General features: G+C 42.1%; 2 protein-coding genes across 2 annotated transcripts; both read left to right on the forward strand.

Moving 5' to 3' along the window:
• The first annotated feature begins 2,238 nt into the window (after positions 1–2,238).
• icmt (isoprenylcysteine carboxyl methyltransferase) lies at positions 2,239–8,081 on the forward strand. Its single transcript, XM_020089511.2, has 5 exons — positions 2,239–2,580; positions 3,413–3,501; positions 4,547–4,716; positions 5,796–6,013; positions 6,697–8,081. The coding sequence occupies exons 1-5, from the start codon at positions 2,254–2,256 to the stop codon at positions 6,874–6,876; spliced, it is 984 nt and encodes a 327-aa protein (XP_019945070.2). The 5' UTR covers positions 2,239–2,253; the 3' UTR covers positions 6,877–8,081.
• A 5,667-nt stretch (positions 8,082–13,748) lies between these two features.
• Positions 13,749–20,801, forward strand: LOC109630495 (large ribosomal subunit protein eL22). Its single transcript, XM_020088723.2, has 4 exons — positions 13,749–13,892; positions 14,658–14,765; positions 14,922–15,046; positions 20,602–20,801. The coding sequence occupies exons 1-4, from the start codon at positions 13,881–13,883 to the stop codon at positions 20,744–20,746; spliced, it is 390 nt and encodes a 129-aa protein (XP_019944282.1). The 5' UTR covers positions 13,749–13,880; the 3' UTR covers positions 20,747–20,801.
• Positions 20,802–23,260: the final 2,459 nt, after the last annotated feature.

The following is a 23,260-nucleotide window of genomic DNA, read 5'->3' on the forward strand; positions in this document are numbered from 1 at the left end:
CCATTGGGTATGTAAAGGTATTTATTACCCTCCTGGTTTCTTATCAGTTGGGGAGACATGCTGCCTTCACGTCTCTGTGGAAGACCCCTGGTGTAAATCCCAACCATATAAGAGGCCATAATGTCAAAGCCTCTTTGCAATAATCGTAAACCTAAAGTGGCCTTTTAGATTTACAATCTGGTCAACCTTCCACACACATCTGCTCATGCTGTATCACATACACACATTACAAAATGTCTTTTACAAATATTAGAAACAAAACATTTTTAGTGCATTGAATGTATGAAATTATTCATGGCTCAGGTTTCTTCAGCCTTCTATATGCTACCTGCTGATGTTAGGTCAAACTTCATTGTGTCATGTTTGCACAAGCTATTAGGAGCAGACACATGGCTGAATAAAGCAGACCTCTCATGGAATGTGATGTATTGTAGTGTCTGGTCTGTGTCACCACACCTTGTATGGATTATGAAAAATGCATCACTCGATGTTGTGTTTTGTCATGACAAGCACCTGAGCATATCCCAACCAGTTACAACATCAGATCACTGACTGGAGCACACACGAAAAAAAAAACCCATGATTTCATTTGATACAGTAACTGCAATATATTTTTTAAATCCAAGTTATTTTAAAATCTGTTATTTTTATTAAATATTAAATATTAAAAAGGCGAAGCAAATATAATTTTACTTTCCGTCTGGGGACTAATTGAGTGATACTTCAGTGTTTTTTAACTATTTTTCTATTTGTCTCTTATTATTTTTATTATTTGTTTTCATTTCCTGTAATGCTGCTGGAATTTTAATTTCCCTGAGAGATTTTCCCCAAAGGATCAATAAAGTTCAATCTTATCTAATCTCTGATTTGTACTCCTTGATTTGAGTGCTGCTTTTGACACAGTGGATCATTGCATTCTATTGGAGAGACTGAGGAAATGGGTGGGCTTAACAGGTACTGCAATGAATTGGAACAAATCTTAAACATCAGAGACAAAAGTCTGCATGCTGATAACCAATGCTGTTCTGTTCTCATTGCATATGTTCCCATTAGGTAATATCGGGAGACATGATGTTGAGCAGCATGTCAATAAACTTGTACAAATGTGTTTTTATCAGCTGAGAAATATTGCGAGAATAAATTAGATTTTGTTTGTTACATTTTAAAGAAACAGAAACTATTTTACATGTGTTTATCTCATCACGCCTGGATTACTGCACCAGTCTTTGTTCTTCCTTTGATAGTGAATCTGTAGAACTTCTTCAGACAGTTCAGAACTCAGCTGCCAGGTTTTTAACCAGAGTAAACAGGTTGGAACTCATCATTCTGGTTTTAGCCTCTTGACACTGGCTTCCATTGTATTTTGGAATAGGGTTTAATGTTCTTTTTAATACTTTTTAATACAAGGCACTTAATGGTCAGTCTTCAGATAATTGTGAATCTTTCATCCCCATTCAACCCTGAGTATAAAGTCAGAAGAGATATATGAAGAAAAGATTATCCCGAGGACAGAGTCAGCAGAGAAAATTGAAGACCAGACTGTCCTGAGGAAAGAGACAACAAAGACAACTGAAGACCAGACTGTCCTGAGGAAAGAGACAATTGAAGACCAGACTGTCCTGAGGGTGGACTCAGCAGAGATGAATAACGACTGCTCGCTCTTTGAGATCCTCTATCAGGGGCCTCTAATCTGTTCTCAGCTAAAGACTGAGGGGTGACAGAACTTTAAAAATGTTTGAGAACTCTGAGGCTCTGTTCATCTTCTTTGATTATTGGCGGGTGACAACCAACATCAGTGCATTACTGCCATCTGCTGTGTCTTCCCCTTCTTTGTCTTATGAGTGTTTGTTTGTTGTACGTGTTTTTACTTGTTTTCTTTCATTGTGAGGCACTTAACCTATTTTGAGATGTGCTTTATAAATACAAATATTATTATTATCATCATTGTTGTTATTATTATCGTTATTATTATTGTCATCGTTATTATTATTGTTATAATTCTCACCATCACTATTATTTTGTTATCATTATTATCGTTATCATTATTATTATCGTTTTTATTGTTATTCTTAGAAGATAAGAAAAGATGGAGAATATCCCTTGTAAACAATCATTATTTTCATTGCCATTATCATTATATTTTATTATTATAATGATCATTATCATTATTATTATCATCATCACTTTTATTAAAATGATTCGTCAGCAATTATAATAATTATTATAATAATAGTGAGAGCCACTTTCTAGGAAATGAGTCCTGGTGGTCCTGGTACTTTCCAAGAGCTAGCGGGAAGTAGTGACGACATCACGAGGTTCCCAGTCAAGTATCGCGACAGGTCACGCAGCCCAGGACTCAACATGGCAGGCAGTAAGTTGTCGCTGGAAGGCAGAGTGAGTGTGAGATGTTTTCTTCTAGGGCTCAGCGTGGTTATCATCCCGCTGATCAGGACGTGGTTCGGACATCTCGACTGGGTCTTCGATTACCTGACGGAGACTCCGGGCAAAATAGCGATTTGCGTCCAGGTAGCAGTGATGAACGGCCTGCTGCTGGTCACATACAGAGGTCCTCTGTACAAGGTAAACTCCTCATGACACTGAGGAGACTCACTCTTCTCACTGCTGTCTCACTTCCAACGAGCCACCGTCTCGAAGTGACTCCGCCATTTGAGGCAGTGCCGCTCTGCTAATGGTAGCTAGCTTCGCTCAAGCTGACAGTTGGCTAACTGCTGCCACACGTTAACTTAAGCTGATTACCGGTGTGCTCTGAATAGATCCATAATCCAGACGAAGCCTGTTCTCTAAACCTCGGAGTGCGCAGGTGAAGCAGCGCGACACTGGCTGTAGCTCGGTGAAACCACCTGAGACCTCCGTTAAACCAGCCTGATGAGAGAGAACTGCTACTCTGTCTGAGCCCTGACAGCTCCCGTGCTGCTGGTGTGTGAAGGTGGTGGGAGAAGCAACAAGGCGTTCTTCGAAAAAAAAAATAGAGTTCCATTAGAAAGCTTCGTCAGGTGTAAGGAGAACACTCACTGCTGTTGATCTGGATTGCACCAGATCATAATACACATTGTCTCAAGGTGCTTTGCATAGAGGGTCGATACCTTACAAATGCTAGAGTTCCCTCAATGAGCAGCACTTTGGTGACTGTGGAGAGAAAAACTCCATCATTAACTAGAAGAAGCCTTTAGAACCAGACTCAGTGCGGACCAACATCTGCCAAGACCTGCTGGGCTGAGAGGAGAGCGATGGGGGGAGAGGAGCACAGGAGCAATTGTGTACCATGATGTCTCAGCTCTGACAGACTAGTTGTTACAGTGGAAACAATAAGAGTGATGATTATGGATGTAAAGATGTGGTGTAGGTGTGTCTGAGGCCGGCAGCTGTTAACCTGGGACATGTTTGACTGCAGGTGGCGGTGAGAGCCTGTTTCCTGGGGGTCACTTTTGGTTGTGGCTTAATCATCAGCTTCTCTGAAACCACTTGGACACATTTTGGCTGGTATGTATGTATATATATATGTATGTATGGTATGTATGTATCATTTGTATCGTTTGGATGTCTCAATGCTGAAGTGTACAGATCTACTTCATTGATTCTTATACTCCATTTCTATTAAATCCAGAGCTTCAAACTAACTTTGTACATTGGTTGCACTAGTGCGTCTAACCTTTTTCATGTAGGAACCAAATGAAGAACTATATCCACTAGGTGCTCTGAAAATTAGCCTTCTGGTACCACAATAATACCACTATTGTACTTTTTCTTGACATTGTCCATATACATGGGTCATTTCTTAGTCAAGGCTGGGTCTCACTGTTGATTTCCCAAATTGATTCGATTCTGATTCACAAGGTTTCGATTTGGTTTCCAATTTGATTCAATATCTGTTTAGTTCAGGATATTTCATTGTACAATATCAATTCACCTTGGATATGAAAAAAATCTCTTAGAGAATTCTCTTATTACAAATATTAAGGTAGTCCTGTTAAAATAACACACACAATATATTGTCCCAGAAATTATTGTGATACATTTTTTTTATTGTCATCATTTTAAAAACTTCTTATACCACTGATGCAATGAAAATATTACATAATCGTGCAACTACACCCTTTCAAAGAGTAATGAACTTTCATTCTAAGAATATTCAGTCTGACATTTAAATTAGAATTTGAAATATTTATATAGCCTGAACAGGTAAAACATATATAAAATAAGCCACTCACAACCAAAACAATGAATTAAATGGACTCTCTGGCTGTTAACAAAAATAGTTCATGGATAAAAATTCAACATTTGGCACAGGGTATGTGGAACCTGCTGAGGTAAGAGGTGGTTATGATTCAGATCGGCTTTTAGGTTTGTATTGTATTGTTGTGTGTGGCTGGTGAACTCTATTAAACCCTCGAACAATCAAGCAATCCTTGTTGCTCAGGTCTGAAGAGATGAGTGTTGAAGCAGGCCACGTGTCCTCTCACGACAGCAGGATGTTGCGGTGGTGATGCAGCTGAACAAGTGTAGTAACGGTTCTTCCTCTGTGCAGGTACCTGTGCTCCCTGTCGTTCTTCCATTACTCTGAGTACCTGGTGACGGCCATCATCAACCCTCACAGCCTGTCGCTGGACTCCTTCCTCCTCAACCACAGCATGGAGTACACCCTGGCTGCCATCTCGTCATGGGTGGAGTTCACTGTGGAGAAGCTGACAGTTCCAGGTTGGTGTGTCATCAGTCTCATTGCCACTGGTCTCCGTCCACTCAGAAATATTGTGTGTATTTTGTATTACATCAGTGTGATCTCAGCTCAGGACAACGTGCAGACTTGATATACAGAGCAACATTCTACAGTTAACTCCTTTAACTGTAGAATGTTTCTGAATCCCCAAATATGCCCCAACAGATAAAGACAATCCAACATTCAAAGTCAGGATGTTTGAGCTCCTTCACTTAACCAGTTAGTCCACTGCTTTACAGTTTGTGCTCTGCTTCCTTGTGTGATGTGGAAAAGGTCACATGTCAGAATTCAGACGTATCCTAATTAGAATCTGACGAGTGCAGAGCCTGTCACTGCAGGTTCACAGTTTTCCAAATATTTTTGTTTTTAATTGTGAACATGCTGTCATCAGTGACATCATCCAATGGTTACAATGGGAACAGTAATTGCAGATTACCAGTAAAATAAATTGAGGAATCTTGTATATAGTCCATAGCAGGGCTGTAACGATTCTCGAACCAAAACCAAAATCATGGTCCAGACGTCCACGGTTTCGGTTTGCAATACACGAAAACAGAACCGCGACCCTGCCAAACCCCACACACTGCCTCAGCAGCAGGTGCAGCCTGTTGCATGGGTGCATATGTGTTCAATCACACTCCTATTCAATCACAACCCTGCGTTATCTGAACCAACACAGAACTTACTAGTATCTTCAGAGCAGTCTGGTGGATTGTTTATTCCCTATGGAGTTTCCCTGGAGCTGCCGGCCAGGTTGTGCCCAACTGACTGACAGACGAGACCCTCAACGGTACCTAAGTGCCCTGAACATATTGTATACTGGAACGCTTGTCTTTCTGTTGACTTTCCTGAGTTGTTAGTTTATGAAGATCTGCTGTAAAACTCAGGACAGGTTTTCTCTTGTTTTATTTGATTTTCCTCGTGTGAATGCATTGAACTGAACTGAACTGTGTTGGGCTTGTGGGGGAGACTGAAACAGACTTTGTAAATATAAGGTTTGAACTCTGGACATTTCAGACACACTGGGATGACATGTCCTCTCCTGTCCCCACTCTCACAGAGCTGAAGCAGCTGAGCTGGCTGAGCATTGTGGGTCTCCTCATGGTCCTGTGTGGCGAGGGCCTGCGGAAGGCTGCCATGTTGACCGCTGGCTCAAACTTCAACCACATTGTCCAGAACGAGAAGGCCCATAGTCATGTGCTGGTTACTGGCGGGGTCTACGCCTACTTCAGACACCCTTCCTATGTGGGATGGTTCTACTGGAGCATAGGAACACAGGTGAGCTGCTACAGCACACATGATTCTCTCATTCTAATGCTGCCAAACACCAGCACATCGTTTTTAGTGATATTCCACTATTTTCCTTTTTGTTAGTCAAAAAATGATGGTTTGAAATGAATATGTATCACTGTGGTCTGTGCTTTGATCGTTTGGTGATCATCACATTTCAGAGTTGCTCCAATGCCTCATCTAATAATGAATTTAGTCATATAATCAAAAATGGGGCCGTTTCAGATTTGATCCAACAATACTGAAGGGCTGGCTGGAGATGAATACCAGATTCCATGTTGTAGGAATAACTGAAATTTGGAGGATTTGGAGTCTGTCGGTCATGTGTTTTCTGACACTGTATCATCAAACGTAAATGGTTGGTAAACAGAATGCAGGACTGAAAATCAGCATCAGACAGAATGTGTAGATCATGAGCTGCAGCTCCCTGCGTCATCCTCATATTTCATGAAAAACTCTGCTGCCCATATGACAGACAAATCATCCTCTCCACGGAAGAGACCATTTGGTTTTGGGTCACAGAACTGCTCATTTGGCAGAAATGTAGAAAAAAAGAGCAGAAACTGTTCAATCTGGAGCCATAATAACAGACAGATGAGACACAGTACTGACTTGTACTGACGTTTCTTGTGTTCTGCTTTGTAGATTGACAACACTGTTGACTGTTGCAGGTCTTGCTGTGTAACCCGCTGTGTATACTGGCTTACACGATAGCCAGCTGGCGGTTCTTCCGGGAGCGGATTGAAGAGGAGGAGCTCTCTCTTATCCACTTCTTCGCAGAGGACTATGTGGAGTACAAGAAGAAGGTTCCCACTGGGCTGCCCTTCATCTCAGGCATCCGTGTCAACTAGTCCCAGCAGCTTGGATCCTGGACATAACAGACTTACAACACTAAACCAGGTCAGACCTGGTGGGTGTGCGGTGTCTGCCGTGTCGGCTGCTCTCCAGAGGGAAACCCTGCAGCTGGCTGAGAGCCTGTAGCTCAAAGACAAAGACTGAGCGCTGGGAGGACGGTGGGCAGCTGGGCTGCTGTTTTTCTACCAACCTCAAAAATCCAATTAAAGACCAGAGAACCTCCACTGTTCTAGATATATTCCAATAACATCCACTCTATCTGTTTGAATTGTGTTTCTGTTTGCATGCTTTACACATGCCTAGTGTTTTCACTGATGAGCTGAAGAATGATACGTGCACTGGGCCCTTTGGTATCGTACTCCAGCAGAGGGTGAAATGATGATCCTCTGAAGTTTAAATGGGAAATGTTTCACGAGGAATTATACAATAGTTATTTTCAATGAGTTCACATAGTAACTGGCACTGTCAGTAGTTAGGTCAAAAAGCACTCTCCTTAATTAGATACAGTGGAAACAGCTTACAGTGTTTTACCTTTGTCCCGGTTGAAAAAGACAATATAAGCAGTTAATTAATAAAAGTGAATTGTATAGCTTCTATATGAACACACACACTGACTCACTTTGCTCGCTCTCTCTTTCTCTCTCTCTTTCTCTCTCTCTCAGACTCAGACGACGTGTGTCACCTGCTACAGTTTAAACGTCACTATATCAACACATAATGATCGATACCTTTCTTCAATGCGTAAAATCTTTCTTCACAGCGGCGCACACACACTCATCAGCCCGTCCCGCTCGCTCTCTTCCTTTCTCCTGCGGGCACTGACACACAGTGTCAACAGACACGTGTAAGCTCAGACTGGACTATAAAGACAGTTGATCACTATATCCGTGATCACTATAAGTGGTTTCCACTGTATTTCCATTTCAAAACAAAAAAAAGGCTTTAAGGAAAACTGTACAGCCACATACTGTATTAGAGCTCTTTGTTGGTCTTCTCACTATCTTGTTATCAAGACTCATCCCTGGACATGAGGCACGTCAGGTCAATGGTTATTGAGTCTAATATGGCAAAGGACCAGTAGTGTTGCTGCGGCTCTCAGGTCTGTATGTATCATTGTCATTAGGGGGATGAATACGTGTTTGTATGCTTGGGGACATTGTGGGTCTCTCTTCTTTAAGTTCTTATAAACATGTCCAAGTCATGGGAGTGTTCATTGGCCTTGTGCAGTTTGTGTGGGGATGCAGACCTGAGACACACGTTAACCCTTCTCACCTGGACTCTTAACGGACGGTTGCTGTCGTCTTTCAGTCAACCATATCACAATGTCCACAGTACCTACCACTGTATACCAAAGTTCAGCTTGTTGGCTTCACTCTACATGGTGTTCGCTCATTTCAGCTTTGCATCTACCAACTTGACACTTAAAATCGTGTATGCTGCAGTTGCATGAGGGCTGGTTGATAAGTTCATGGTGGAAGGTAGGAGCAGACCTATCAGAAAACCTCTCACATTTATATTTCAACATAAATCACTTCATAGATTTGCACTCCTTGTTCAGTGGTTGTGAATCCTGTCTTTGTAGAACCCAGCATCTTGGGCGTCTTGTCATCCAGCCCCCCCCCCCCCGGTCACCTTTGAGTTCATCAATGCACTTCTTCACCAGGCTGTAAGAAGGGGCTACCCTCCCTTAGCCATCCTGTTGACCTCTGATGATGAGGAGCCTTTTCAAACTCTGTGCCTCATCACTAGCCATATTTTCTACATAGGAGGTGCATGTGTGAACACAAATGTCTGAGTGAGACGCTCCGCAGTTTCTGCAGACTTTCCCTATGTGGTCTCCTTGTATAGAGTTGGTAGAAATCCAAAAGAAGTCGATGTGTGAACACAGCAGGGGGTCCCCCGCTGGTGATCTCTGCGGCAGAGTTAATACATAATTTCCTGCCTCTGCTGCACCCGGCTACTCCATCTCTCGTCTGAATAATGCGTAGGATTTGTTGCTGTTGTGAACACACCTGTGGAGAAAACCTGCTGTGTTGTGCATGTGTGAACTCGAGACAATTCTCCGGATTTCACCCCCAGGCCATGTCTGAAAACGGCTACTGTGAGAGTTGAAAGTGCATGTACCAAGAGTTGTATAACTCATCTCCTCGTACCTTAGTCCACAAACTTCTGAATCAGCCCTCTTAACAGGATGTTTACTATCATTTCACTGTCTAAGTTAAACTATAGAGTCTGCTAATTGTTACTATAAACACTCAGGACAAGCTTGATACAAGAAGACACAAGAAACATTCAACCAATTCATGAAATTAGTTTAAATTTTGACCAGTGGCACAATCTACTGAATGCTGGGTTTGTGTAGTGCAGTCAGAAGCTGCATGTACATGTGGGTTGTGTGTGTAGTCTGATTTTAAAGTGACACTTGTAGCATTTAAGTGAAGTGCTCTGTGTAGTTTAAGACTATGAGACGTCTGTATGAGGTGTTCAGATGATGAGCTGCCTGCAGCATGGAACCTGATTGGTTTCCGGGTGTGTTGCACTTTTACTGTATATCGTCCATTCATCGTAGGTCAGTATTAAGCAGTTTGATACTCCGACTGAAAACTGTTGGCAGATTACTGTGCATTTATTCACAAAGCAGATTTTCTCAACACCAACTGTGTGGATTAAAATTGAGGCAGTTATTATTAAGGCTCTGTTGATATTATTCTCATTATGCCATTAATAATAATATGCCGATAATTCCAACACACATGAATTGAAACAAGTGTCAAGAAACCCAGAAAGGAAGTGGCACTCCAACAACTGTGTTGAAAGTCATCCAGCCTGGAAAGATAGTATTAGAGTTTATAAGAAGGCCCTCTACAAAGCAAGAGCTGCTTACCACTCCACATTAATAGAGGACAATAAAAACAACCCCAGGTTTTATCCAATTACAGACCAATATCCAACCTCCCCTTCCTGTCTAAAATCCTTGAGAAGGTTGTAGCCAATCAGCTGTGTGAGTTTCTCCAGGGAAGTAATTATATGAAGACTTTCAGTCAGGGTTTAGAGCTCATCACAGCACAGAGACAGCCTTGGCAAAAGTCACTAATGACCTTCTAATAGCTTCAGATCAAGGGTTTGTGTCTGTCCTTGTCCTGTTAGATCTCAGTGCAGCATTCAACACAATGGATCATCAAATTTTATTACAGAGACTAGAACAGCTAATTGGCATTAAAGGAACTGCCCTAAACTGGTTTAAATTATATTTTTCAGATCAATGCCAATTTGTACAAATTAATGATGAGTCATCTGTGCGCGCCAAAGTGTTCCTCAGTGTTCTGTGCTCAGCCCAATTTTATTCTCATTATGCTTCCACTAGGAAACATTATCAGGACACATTAGTACATTTCAACTGCTATGCAGATGACACCCAGTTATACTTATCAGTAAAACCAGAACAGTGTAATCTATTAACTAAACTTCAAGCATGTTTCAAGAACATAAAAACCTGGATGACCCATAACTTCCTCTTATTAAACTCAGATAAAACAGAGGTTCTAATACTTGGCCCTAAACACATTAGAGATACATTATCTAATGATATAGCTGCGCTAGTTGACATTGTCCTTTCTTCCAATGAAACAAGCAGGAATTTGGGAATTACCGTTGATTCTGATTTGTCCTTTGGTTCTCACGTAAAACAAATTTCTAGGACTACATTCTTTCACTTAAATAATATCTCAAAAATCAAACGTGTCCTGTCTCAAAAAGATGCAGAAACACTAGTCCATGGCTTTGTCACATCCAGACTTGATTATTGTAATTCCTTATTATCATGTACTAGCAGTAAGTCATTAAAGACTCTGCAGCTTGTTCATAATGCTGCAACACGTGTCCTGACAAGAACCAGGAAAAAAGATCACATTTCTCCTGTATTAGCTTCACTACACTGTCTTCCAGTTACATCGAGAATAGAATTTAAAATTCTCCTTCTCACCTACAAGGCCCTTAATAATATGGCACCATCATACCTTAAAGAGCTCATAGAGCCATATCACCCCACTAGAGCACTGTGCTCCCAGAATTCAGACTTACTTGTTGTCCCTAAAGTCTCTAAAAGTAGAATAGGAGCCAGAGCTTTCAGCTATCAATTCAATTCAATTCAATTTTATTTGTATAGTGCCAAATCATAAAATACATTATCTCAAGGCACTTCCCATGGAAGGTCAGGACGTTAAAATCAAAATATAAAGAAACCCAACAGTTACCACAATGAGCAGCCCTTTGGTGACTGTGGAGGAAAAACTCCCTCATTTACCGGTTGGGGTGAGCAAAGAAAATGGGGGAAGGAGATGAGAGATGGGTGGAAAAGAGGGGAGAGAAGAGAGAGGGAGAGTGGGGAGAGAAAGACCGGGAACACTTGAGCACCATCAGGTATTAGATCTGACTAGTTAAAAAGTAAACAACAGTGTAAAGACATTTAATTATTATTGATAACAGACACAATTCATATCATAATGAATTACTGATATATTGTAATTAATAATAGTAATAATGGTAAAGTTGTTGTCCTGAGGTTCCGGGGTCAGAGATATCTGAAATGAGAGAGAAAAAGGGAGAGAGAGAGACTATGGGAGTACAAAGTGAACAAGTCATTGACATGTATTAAAATAAATAAATGAATGAATATGGGGGGGCAGAGAGACAGAGAGAAGTTGAGAGGTCCTCAGTGCATGATGGGAGTTCCCCCAGTAGTCTAGACCTATAGCAGCATAACTAAGTGATGGTTCAGGACTCACCTGATCCAGCCCTAACTATAGGCTTTATCAAAGAGGAACGTTTTAAGTTTAACTTTAAATGCTGAGATGGTGTCTGCCTCCTGAACCCAGAGTGGGAGCTGGTTCCACAGGAGAGGAGCCTGGTAGCTGAATGCTCTACCTCCTGTTCTACTCTTACAGACTTTTGGAACCACAAGAGAGCCTGTGTTTTGTGAACGAAGTGATCTTTTTGGATAATACCGTGTTATCAGGTCTTTGATATATGAAGGGGCTTGATTGTTAAGGGCTTTAAATGTGAGGAGCAGGATTTTGAAATCTATTCTGAATTTTACAGAGAGCCAATGTAGAGAAGCTAAGACAGGAGTAATTTGATCTCTCCTTAGAGCTCCTGTCAGCACTCATGCTGCTGCATTTTGGACCAACTGGAGACTTTTTACAGACTTCCTGGGGCATCCTGATAATAAAGAATTACAGTAATCTAATCTAGAGGTAACAAATGCGTGGACTCGTTTTTCAGCATCCCTCTGAGACAGGATGTTTCTAATTTTGTTAGAATAATTGTGCAGGTGGAAGAGAAGCTGTCCTAGAGACTTTTTTTATGTGTTGGTCAAATGACATGTCCTGGTCAAACATATCTATCATAACTATCAGGCTCCTCTCCCGTGGAATCATCTCCCAGTTTCAGTTTGGGAAGCAGACACCCTCTCTGCAGTGAAGAATAGGCTTAAAACCTTCCTTTATGATAACGTTTATAGTTAGAGTTGGTCCAGGTTTGTCTTAGACCTGCTCCCTGGTTATGCTGCTATAGGTCTAGAATGTCGAGGGACACATGACACATGGAGCTTCTCTTTCCTCTCCTCCTTCCTTATCACATCAAATAAATTAATGTCTCATCAAACATGTTACTGACTTTACTTCTTCCCAAGAGTCCCTGTACCTTATCGTTCACAGATCCAGGGCCACGACTGCAGCCACATCGTGGATTATGATGATGGATCCCGAATCACAGATCGTGATCATAATGGCGGATCCTGTATCGTGTTGGCATCTGAACGTAGTGGTGGAACATGATCGAGGTGGAAGCTGATGGTGGACTATGATTACAAGACTGCTTGATATACAATGTCTACTCAGATACTCAGATACCATTACTGATAATAATTCCTCAATTCATTTACCATCCATCAAGCTACAAACTGTTTACTCTAACCAATGCTGTAATTGTAAAATTAATCTTAATCTTACTCATCTATTGCACTTCTGTCCGTCCTGAGAGAGGGATCCTTCACATGTGACTCTCTCTGAGGTTTCTACGTTCTTTTCCCCTGTTAAAAGGTTTTTTGGTAGTTTTTCCTAACTCTTGTTGAGGGTTAAGGACAGAGGATGTCACACCTTGTTAAAGCCCTATGAGACAAACTGTGATTTGTGATTATGGGCTATACAAATAAAATGTGATTGATTGATAGAGTGATGGGTGTGTGGAGGAACTGATAACAGTACATATATAATGTGATCCACGAGCAATGCAAATGAGATAAAGGATTATTAAAATGATTAGTGGAGGGAGATAGGGAGCCCTGCCACTAATACTGCATTACAGTAAGGCTGTAAATATTACTACTTGGTAAGCTTAAGTAAATTACCTGGTATGTAACTATGGCCTCCTCAGACCTTGTATCATTTCCTTTCCTTGGATATCAAAACACACCCCTGTTAAAATGCCAAGTTGTTGTTATGTAAAAAAAAATGAGAACAAGATAGGTCTTGTCAGAACTAGTTCCAACTTTAATGTGACCTGCAGTCAGTGAAGTTTTGGTAGTTTTTCCTTACTCTTGTTGAGGGTGCAGGACAGAGGATGTCACAACTTGTTAAACCCTATGAGGCAAATTGTGATGTGTGAAAGTGGGCTATACAAATACAATTTGATTGATGCATGGATAGATATAGACATAGATATGAGTCAGATAGGGCTGTCCTGTGTTTGTTATTCATGCTAAAATACACTGTGATTTCATAAAGCTCGATCCACATTAGTTCTTAGTTTTATTTGTATTCATGCACATACCAATCTATGTCAGAGCCAGCATATGAGGCCACATTGAAGTTTGGATATGATTGTGTCTAGATGTCTTTTGAATCGATTTCAGATAGGCGGATTCGATCGATGACTCGGCATTTGATTTGTGAATGACGCGCATGCGCACGGCCCGGGCTTCCTCTCCCCTTGCTTCTCCGCCATGGCGCCTATTGTGAGTAACGTCGCGTGTTCTTAAAGACGCAGAAATGTGGTGTATAAGCAGCGGCGAAGTCCGAGGGCAGCAGCGGGACGAAGCGTCGGTTTGTGGGTGTGGGTGGAGGTGAAGAGCGGGGCTGTGGTTCGGCTCAGAGGGGCCCACAGAGAGTTTAGTTCGCCGGGCTGTGCTGTGGCCTGTGGCCGCCTCCTCAGCGGAGCTCTCCACCACGTTGTCCGCTCAGCCCGTGTAGCAGCGGGGTGTTGCGCAGCATAGTACGGCTAGCTTAGCTTAGCATGTGCTAGCTGGACATGTTTTAAGGGGTCTGACGTCAGCGCGTCGTAGCAACATGCTAATGAAGCTAACACTGAGGTTCTCCTCGCCTGTCTTTTTCATTTTATAATCGCGTCCACGTTGATGCTGCGTCGTTCAGTGCGATCAAATGTAGACATGACGGTTTAGATCACAGGACAGGATGGTTAGTGTGGTGGAAGCTTTTCGGAACTAGTTTAAGTTGACAATCACCAGCAGATATCAGGGATCACCAGTTGTGTCCCTTGGTGTCATCTGGTGTTTCAGCACCCCCCTTGCTTAGACAGCCCCCCCCCAAAGGCTGATCAGACCTGGGTATGTGTCCCTGACATCCTTGGGCCCAGATGGGGTCTTTCCTCCTGGCGGTTCTGGTCTGGTGCAGGGCTCCTCTGTAATCCTGTGAGCATCATGAGCTATCTGTGTTCAGCCCTGTGATAACCTCAGCTGTTTTTTGGGTTTTTTTGTGTGCAGAAGAAGCAAAGCAGCGGTAAAGGTGGTAAGAAGAAGAAGCAGCTCCTGAAGTTCACACTGGACTGCACCCATCCGGTTGAAGATGGCATCATGGACGCTGCCAACTTTGTAAGTCCACCGCTTGACAGGGTTTTGTTAAAAACACATTGAATACAAATGCAAGTGCATGTCATAACTGTGAACAACACGTGACACAAAGTGCATGTGTTTAGCTTGATCCTCGACATTTCAGAGTAATCTACAAATGACTGTGTGTGTTTCCAGGAGCAGTTTCTTCAGGAGCGGATTAAGGTGAACGGAAAAGCCGGCAATCTTGGTGGAGGTGTGGTCTCCATCGAGAGGAGCAAGAGCAAGATTACCGTGTCCTCTGAGGTGCCCTTCTCCAAAAGGTGAGATCGGAAGCAGTGGCACTTGATTCCTTCTCATGGTACACTGATGGCAGTACACCCATGGGTCAGGGGTCACAACATCTTTTATGTGAGTATGTCAGAGTAGGCTGACATGGCAATCGTAGTCCAGAGGCTGTGAGACATGCTGCCTGCAGAAGTCTACAGTTTGGAGGACACTAGTGAATCCTTGTTAGCCTGCTCTATCCCAATATAGGTTTGTACTCAGTATATATAGCCTGTCCCCTCATTATAAGTATTTAATATCATTGAACTATCAACTTCTGATATTACAATTAGGGCTGCACAATATACCGAAAATGTATCGTCATTGTGATATCAACATGTACGATATACATATTGCAAGACTGCTTGAACTGCGATAAATGGTGTTCTTTGCCCCATTAAAGGGGAAGTTCGGTTTTTTTCAACCTGGTCCTTATTTCCAGCATATGGTATGCAGATCTACTCACCCATAAAGGTGTGGAGCAACTTTGAGTCCTTCGGACGCTTTTAGATCCACACGCGATCGGCGTATATCCATACAACGCAAGGTTTCGGGGCATCCACAATACAGCCTCTATATCCAAAGCAACTTACAGTAAGTTCAATTCAACCACAGAGTTGACTGTTGAGTGTCACACCCAGGTTCCTTGCGGTCTAACAACGGAGTTAACAACGGAGTTAACAACGACGATAGTAAGGAAAAGTAGCTCGATCTTGTCACGGTTGATTTTCAGGTGGGATGCGGACATCCACTGAGATGTCAGTCAGACATTTGTCCTTCTACCTGTGGTTCAGACTGGGGAAAAAATCTGTTGGGTGTCATCTGTGTAGCTGTGGTGAGAAGCCATGTGAGTACAGAGAGAAGAGGAGAATACCCAGGACGGAACCTTGAGGGACCGCAGTAGTGAGAGGACAAGGTTCTGACACAGAACCTCTCCTAGTTACCCAGTTAGAGACCGCTCTTACATTAAGGTAGGATGAGAGCCGGGAGAGAGCAGAGCCTGAGACACCCATATCCTGTAGGGAGGAAATAAGGATTTGGTGGTTGCCAGTGTCATATGCAGCAGAAATCCAGAAGGATGAGGACAGAGGAGAGAGAGGCTGCTCTGGCAGTGTGACGTTGCTCAGAGACAGCATGGAGGGCAGCCTCAGTTGAATGGCCTGCCTAGTGAGGATCAAGAAGGTTGTTCTGGTGTTGTGGTGGCGCTGTGGTCGGGCTGTGCGCCTTCAGTGTCTACAGAAACCGCTTACTGTATGCGGTCTACATAAGGGCTGCACCATCATCATTGCTATATCCGCATGCGCGATATAAGTATTGCAAAAGACTGATGAATGGTCTTCCATGCAGCATGTATTCGCCCTCTGCATGTCCCAGATGATAAATGAATGATATTCAGATCATTGAAGGGTTTGAGAAATTTGACATAGTGAGGCGAGATCTACAACAAGGTTATCGCCTATCAAATGTTTTCCTAATGTCTTGCAGCCTTAATTACAACTGTTCTACTGCACAAAAGACAAGAGACCTTTTGAGTGAAATTGAGACATAGTGAGTAAAATTTGTGGAGCAATAATAACTTCAGAAGGTTAACATGTGGTCTAGATCCCACATGTCCATGCAGGTGCAAATACAGCAGATATATCTAATCCAATTGGATGAGCTTGTCTCCAGTTTTAAAAACGTTCTGTATGACAGGCTCACCCATCTGTCGTCATCATAACAGTGTTATTACTCCTGAGAAATGAGATTGACTTGAAGTGTCATCTTCAAGCAGCCAGCAAACTAAGTCACTCTATGATACATAGCAACTGTGTGCTGTGCTCTCACATCGGCTCCTCGACTTTCTGCTGACTTGGGCTGGATGGAGAAACCTTACAGAAAGTCCGGAGGCTCACTCAGACATTTGTGTTCACACATTCACATATTACTTACTTTCATTCATGATACATAGCAACTGACTAAGTAATTATGTAAGATAAGTAACTATCTTATTTATATTTATATTTACCGTGCACGCAGAATGGTTCAGAGCTCGTGATGTAACCAAAGCATTGTGGAAAAGACACCTCTTAAGCTGCTTGCAGACATGTACTGAACTGGAGATACTGCTGACAGTCCTCGGAGGGGCTGTATGTGTGAACACAAATGTCCGAGCGAGCCTTCTGACTTTCTGCAGAGTTTCTCAAGCCAGCCCCAAGCAGTCTGGACAAACTGATGTGAGGACACAGCAGGAGATCCTCTGCGAGTGTGTGGCTGGGACACTTATATCACATGAGAGCGCATAACCAAAAAACAGAAAAATATATAACGAATATCTCGGGATGAAAAAGCAGTCCCATATATGTAGAAGACACGGACAAAGGTTTTGGTGATAACTGATGGTGACGCTGATGTCAAAAACATGACGTGATCTCCGCAGCAGAATGACTATGTTACATCCTGCCTCTGTCTGCTGCACCATCCCTCACCTGAACGCTCCAGAGATTTCTGTGATGTTGAGAATTTGTCTGAGCAGAGAATCTTCTGCTGCGTTTTTACTGTGAAAGGCAAAGTCAGAGAAAATCGGGACCCACTTTTCCCGCCTTCTTTCTGAGGTCATGTATGAAAACTGCTTTATACAATACTATATATATATATATATATATATATATAACCCTCATTACCTTTATCAGACATAGGTATGTCACTATATGAAATTTTGGTGCCACAATTATTATCAGCAGAAATATCATGGTTTTATGACATTCTGCGATATATTATTGATACTATAGAAGACAAAAGACTCACAACAAGCAATATGTGCAGGGTGTGTGTGTGTGTGTGTGCTGGTCAGAAATCGAAAGTAAGTAAGCTCGCTGTGAACTCCTCTGATGGAGTTGTTTGTCCAGTGTTGGTGGAAATAAGGCCATTAAGTCAGTTCCCTCTTATCAACTAACGTTTCAGTGGCCTGCGCACACAAAACATGACTCGTGAGAAATTTCACTGTGCGGCGCACACACAAATTACGTGACTCATGAGAGGCAGGTCATGATAGTTAGATATCGTAGTTTTTACAATTCTTATGGTTATGAAATCGTGGCGTTATCAAACCGTGGTTATTGTAAAACCAGTTAATCCCGATATATCTGCTGTGTATATGACAATAAACATCTTGAATCTTGAATCCCTAATCATACATCAGTGGATTCAGTTGACTGTCGGGTTTGATTGACATCTTGTTCACCTCTGTAAAAAGTTTAGTTATGTGGCTTGGAAAATGACAAAGGTCTAGACCTGGGGGCGTCACAGCTGACTAAAGGGCCTACTCATATAAATACAAATGAGGAAGAAGTAGGGGTGTGCTATTTTAAAATAATATAATAATATCTCGATATTTGCAGGGAATTTGAAGATAACAATAACTAATAATGACCGGGCTCTCTGTCCGGAACGAATGGGTGAATGAGAGTTAGAGTGAGGGTGGGAGGGAGGGAAGGAAAAAGAGAGAGGGATAAGGCTGTGAGACCCACGCACACACACCATGCATGAGATTCAGGCTCTGCGATCTCTAGAACGCTGGAAAAATGATTTATTGTCATCAAATACTGGGCTGGTGGAGAAGAGCGCCTGCTCCATGTGCCTGTATCCGGGCTGGAATGACTCTGACTCGGCCAGTGGAGCTGGTGTGAGGCACCAGAGAGGGGCGCACGCTCCATGTGGCTCTACCAGAGATGTCAGGATTGACCGGTTTTACAATAACAGTAGTTTGATAACGTCACTATTTCATAACCATAAGAATTGTAAAAACTACGATATCTAACTATCGCGACCTGCCTCTCGCGAGGCACGTAATCTGTGTGTGCGCCGCGCGGTGAAACGTTTGAGGTCACGTTTTGAGTGCGTGAGCCAATGAAAAGTTAGTTGAGAAGAGGGAACTGACTTAACAGCCTTATTTCCACCAACACTGGACAAACAACTCCATCAGAGGAGTTCACAGCGAGAAGAGAAATCCTTGTTTACTTCTGGTTTCGACAGCTCCATAGGAGGGGCTGACACACACACACACACACACACACACACACACACACACACACACACACACACACATACACAACCCCCTCTCTCTCTTCCTATTAACCATTTTAAATGTAGCCAGGAGTTTAATTCACGGACATGAAGAATGAGGCTTGAACCAGGACACGTTTAGTTTTTCACAACTACTCAAAATGTCGCTCCCATAACAGAACCACTTCCATTGCTGACCCTTCAAAATAAAACTCCCACACAGATACACAGCTTATGACAGGAAACATGAATTTAGTGACCAACCTTCCACATTGAGGCAACTAAATAAATAGCTTACATAAATTACTTTTTATTTATTAATTAATAGATAAACGATACACTATAAAAACTAACTGGATAAAGTTGACGATAATACATATTTTAGTTCATAAACTATATTGTTAGCTATATATTAGCTTTATTGCTTGTTGTGAGTTTTTTCTTCTTCTATAGTATCGATAATCATGAAAACCGCAAAGCTGTGACATTTCCTCGGACAATCGTGGCACCAAAATCTCATATAATAATGACATCCCTAGGCTCTACCCAATACTCGATAACCTGAGTGTAGCACGACTCGTGCCACCGCGGGTTCCTCATCACAGTCAGTATTCGGTTTGCTTTCTTTATTCCTCCTCTACACAAATTTACACATGCATATTTCAATGTTCTTTTGCTGGGCTTCCCGGGTTGCCTCCAGCTTCTCCTCCTGTGTGTGTGTGTGTGTGTGTGTGTGTGTCTGCCGGCGCTGTCCCAGCACGCTACTGCTGATAAAAGGGGGGAGAGGGTCTTTAGCCAACACAGTACACCTGTACACAATCAGACTCTCTCCCTGGCACCAATCCCTGAGCCAGCTGCCCACTCTCTCCCTCCTGCCACCGACACTAACCACCCCCACTACCACAGTGAGTTTGCACATCATTAAAACAACAATTGAGATATTATCATAGACGATAAATATCATACACCCCTAGGAAGAAGACAGTAACAGTATTTGTATGGAGCCGGACAACTGACACAAACCCAGGTTTCAGTTGTTTCTCCTGCCAGACTTTGAATGAACAAAACGTATTGGCTGGATGGCTGAACCACATGTGTTATCATGTGCAGAGGGAAACCAGACCCTGAAAACTTCAGCTATCATTGACAAGCTGTTGGCAAGTTAAACAAACCATATTGGACATTTCCCGTTCTGAAGTCCCTACATCAGGCACCTGCCTCGTATTCAGTGCAATCTGACTTTCTTTCTGCATCTTGAGTCAACCTCCCCTTAGAACCCTTACCAAACAGAGACCCACTCAGTTCTCTGTGATGTGACTGTAGCTCACTGTGTTCAATGCTAAACAGTATTTTAGCGAGTTTGTGTAAACAATTTAAATTCAAAAATCCAGCAGTGATAATAGTACTATTAGGAATGGTGGCATTAACCATCAACTCGACTTATGTCACATTTAATGTCACACTAATGACGAGTCATGACGCTGACACATTATACACTGTTTTGCAGATACCTGAAATATTTGACCAAGAAGTACCTGAAGAAGAACAATCTCCGTGACTGGTTGCGTGTGGTTGCCAACACCAAGGAGAGTTACGAGTTGCGTTACTTCCAGATCAACCAGGATGAAGAGGAAGAGGAGGATGAAGATTAAATTCACAATTTATCTGATTTTGTACATTTGAATAAATGGTGTTTACAGTACAGAAGCTCGTCTTATGTGGTTTCTTTGAGATTTCCTCTTGGTGCCATATCGTTTGCTTTGATGACAGGTGGGTGTTGCAGTTATGTAAAAGTCCAGTTGTAAACATCTCCCATAAGAACCACAGATCTATGGCAGCCGAACAGCACTTGTGACATCAGGCACATATGCGGTTGTGTTCAAAATAATAGCAGTCCCACATCACTAGCAAGATAAATCACTGTTTTTGTTAGAATTTCAACTTCTACACTGCAAGTAAGTGTCTAGAAGGTTTAGTAAAGGTATAGAAAACCAACAGACCCAACAGGCATGATGTGCATGCTGCTGATTCTGTGAAACTGAATCATTTATTGAAAGGGGCGTGTTCAGAAAAATAGCATTGCTGAGTTCAATTAGTGAGGTCATTGATTACGTGAAAAAAATAGGTGTCAAACAGGTGGCCCTTATTTAAGGATCAAGGCAACTGACTCTGCAAATGCTGGCTGGGCATTTGACCTTGAAAAACAGTGAAATGGGTTGTTCAAGACACTGTTCAGAAGAAGAGCGTTCTTTGATTAAGAAATTAATAAAAGACCTATAAAGAAGTGCAGAAATTGATAGACTGTTCAGCTAAAATGATATCAAACGCTTTAAAATGGCAGCCAAAACCAGAAACACGAGGAAGAAAAAGAAAAACGACTATTCGAATGGATCGGAGAATAACCAAAATGGCAAAGGCTCAGCCAATGATCAGCTCCAGGAGGATCAAAGAAGATCTAAGTTTGCCTGTGAATACTGTAACAATCAGACGACGTCTATGTGAAGCCAAGCTAACAGCAAGAAGCCCCCGCAAAGTCCCATTGTTAAAAAAAATACATGTGATGAGAGCAAGATTGTTCTTTTTGGGTCTAAGGGCCACAGACAGTTTGTCAGACGTCCTGCAAACACGGAATTCAAGCCACAGTACACAGTGAAGACGGTGAAGCATGGTGGTGCGAGCATCATGATATGGGGATGTTTCTCGTACTATGGTGTTGGTCCTATTTATCGCATACCAGGGATCATGGATCAGTTTGAGTACATCAGAATACTGGAAGAAGTCATGTTGCCGTATGCTGAAGAGGAAATGCCCTTGAAATGGGCGTTTCAACAAGACCATGACCCCAAACACACCAGCAAGCGAGCAAAATCATGGTTCCAGACAAACAGAATTCAAGTAATGGAGTGGCCAGCACAATCCCCGGACCTTAATCCCATAGAAAACTTGTGGGCTGACATAAAAAATGCTGTTCATGAGGCAAAACCAAGAAATGCTGAGGAATTGTGGAACGTAGTACAATTGTCCTGGGCTGCGATACCTGTTGATCGATGCCAGAAGTTGGTCAACTCCATGTGCCACAGATGTGAAGCAGTTATCAGAAACCGTGGTTATGCGACTAAATATTAGTTTATGATTCTCAGGAAAGTTGAATCTTCAAGCATTTCTTAGTTTATACAGTTCATTTTTGAGTTTGTAAAGAAAGATGTCAACACTGCTATTTTTTTGAACATATTTCTTGACTTTCTGTAAAAAAAAAAATATATATTATCAAATTGAATTACTTTTCCCAATTTCCTTGCTTTGAAATATAATGTGCAGTGAGCCCAATGCATTTGTGTTCTATTAAAATACAATTTATTTGAACAATTTTGAGGTTTACTCACTTTTTTTAAACACACTGCTATTATTATGAACATAACTGTAGGTGTCTTCAGTGTCACAGCACAGAGCAAAATCCATTATCGACGCTTGTTATCCTTTAAGGATTGCGAGGAGAGCTGGAACCAAAGCCAGCTGACATTAGGCAAGAGGCGGGGTACACCCTGATCCAGTTGATGCTGACACTCACCCCCTGTCTGAAAGTACATGTAAGACAGACTGTAAGGTAGCTGGAGAAAACCCCTACAAACCAGAACATGCAAACTCCACAGAGATCCTGGCTGACCTGGGATTTCAATCAGGAACCATTTTGCTGTGAGGCAACAGTGCTAACCACTGTGCAGACCAGAGCAGAACATAATCTATAGCCTAAAATAAAATTTAGCAGATTATTATGGGTCGATACAGATTTGTTGTTAGCTTCCTTTTATTCAGGCTCCTGCTTTACTTGCATCTAGTTCTGGACAACAATGGCAATTTTGAATCATAGGTTGCTGGAGATCGCAATAGAAAATGATTAACTGTCTACATTTTGCAAACAACTGTTCTACATACTTAACCCGTCTTGTCCAAAGGACAAAAAACATCCATATGGTGAAATGAATAGAAATAATTTGAGATTTTCATCTGCTCCTTTTTTATTTAAAGCTTCTGTTATCTTTAATTAAACTGAATGAAGTTAATTATAAATGAGGCTACAGCTTGTGGTCATAGTAACTTTCAGCCGCAATTTGAGAACCACTGAAGGTGAAGGGTGGAAAGAATAACACTGATTATCTGTGGTGAAA

The sequence above is a fragment of the Paralichthys olivaceus genome, chromosome 6 (assembly GCF_024713975.1).
Source record: "Paralichthys olivaceus isolate ysfri-2021 chromosome 6, ASM2471397v2, whole genome shotgun sequence".
Classification (NCBI taxonomy): domain Eukaryota; kingdom Metazoa; phylum Chordata; class Actinopteri; order Pleuronectiformes; family Paralichthyidae; genus Paralichthys; species Paralichthys olivaceus.

What these genes read in the sequence shown, in the direction of transcription:
- LOC109630495 (XM_020088723.2), top strand. An exon ending in TCATGGACGCTGCCAACTTT is followed by an intron (nt 14,766 to 14,921) that starts GTAAGTCCACCG and finishes GTGTGTTTCCAG; the next exon opens with GAGCAGTTTCTTCAGGAGCG. An exon ending in GAGGTGCCCTTCTCCAAAAG is followed by an intron (nt 15,047 to 20,601) that starts GTGAGATCGGAA and finishes ACTGTTTTGCAG; the next exon opens with ATACCTGAAATATTTGACCA.
- icmt (XM_020089511.2), top strand. Translation starts at nt 2,254, where the DNA reads ATGAGTCCTGGTGGTCCTGGTACTTTCCAAGAGCTAGCGGGAAGTAGT. An exon ending in ACAGAGGTCCTCTGTACAAG is followed by an intron (nt 2,581 to 3,412) that starts GTAAACTCCTCA and finishes GTTTGACTGCAG; the next exon opens with GTGGCGGTGAGAGCCTGTTT. An exon ending in ACTTGGACACATTTTGGCTG is followed by an intron (nt 3,502 to 4,546) that starts GTATGTATGTAT and finishes TCCTCTGTGCAG; the next exon opens with GTACCTGTGCTCCCTGTCGT.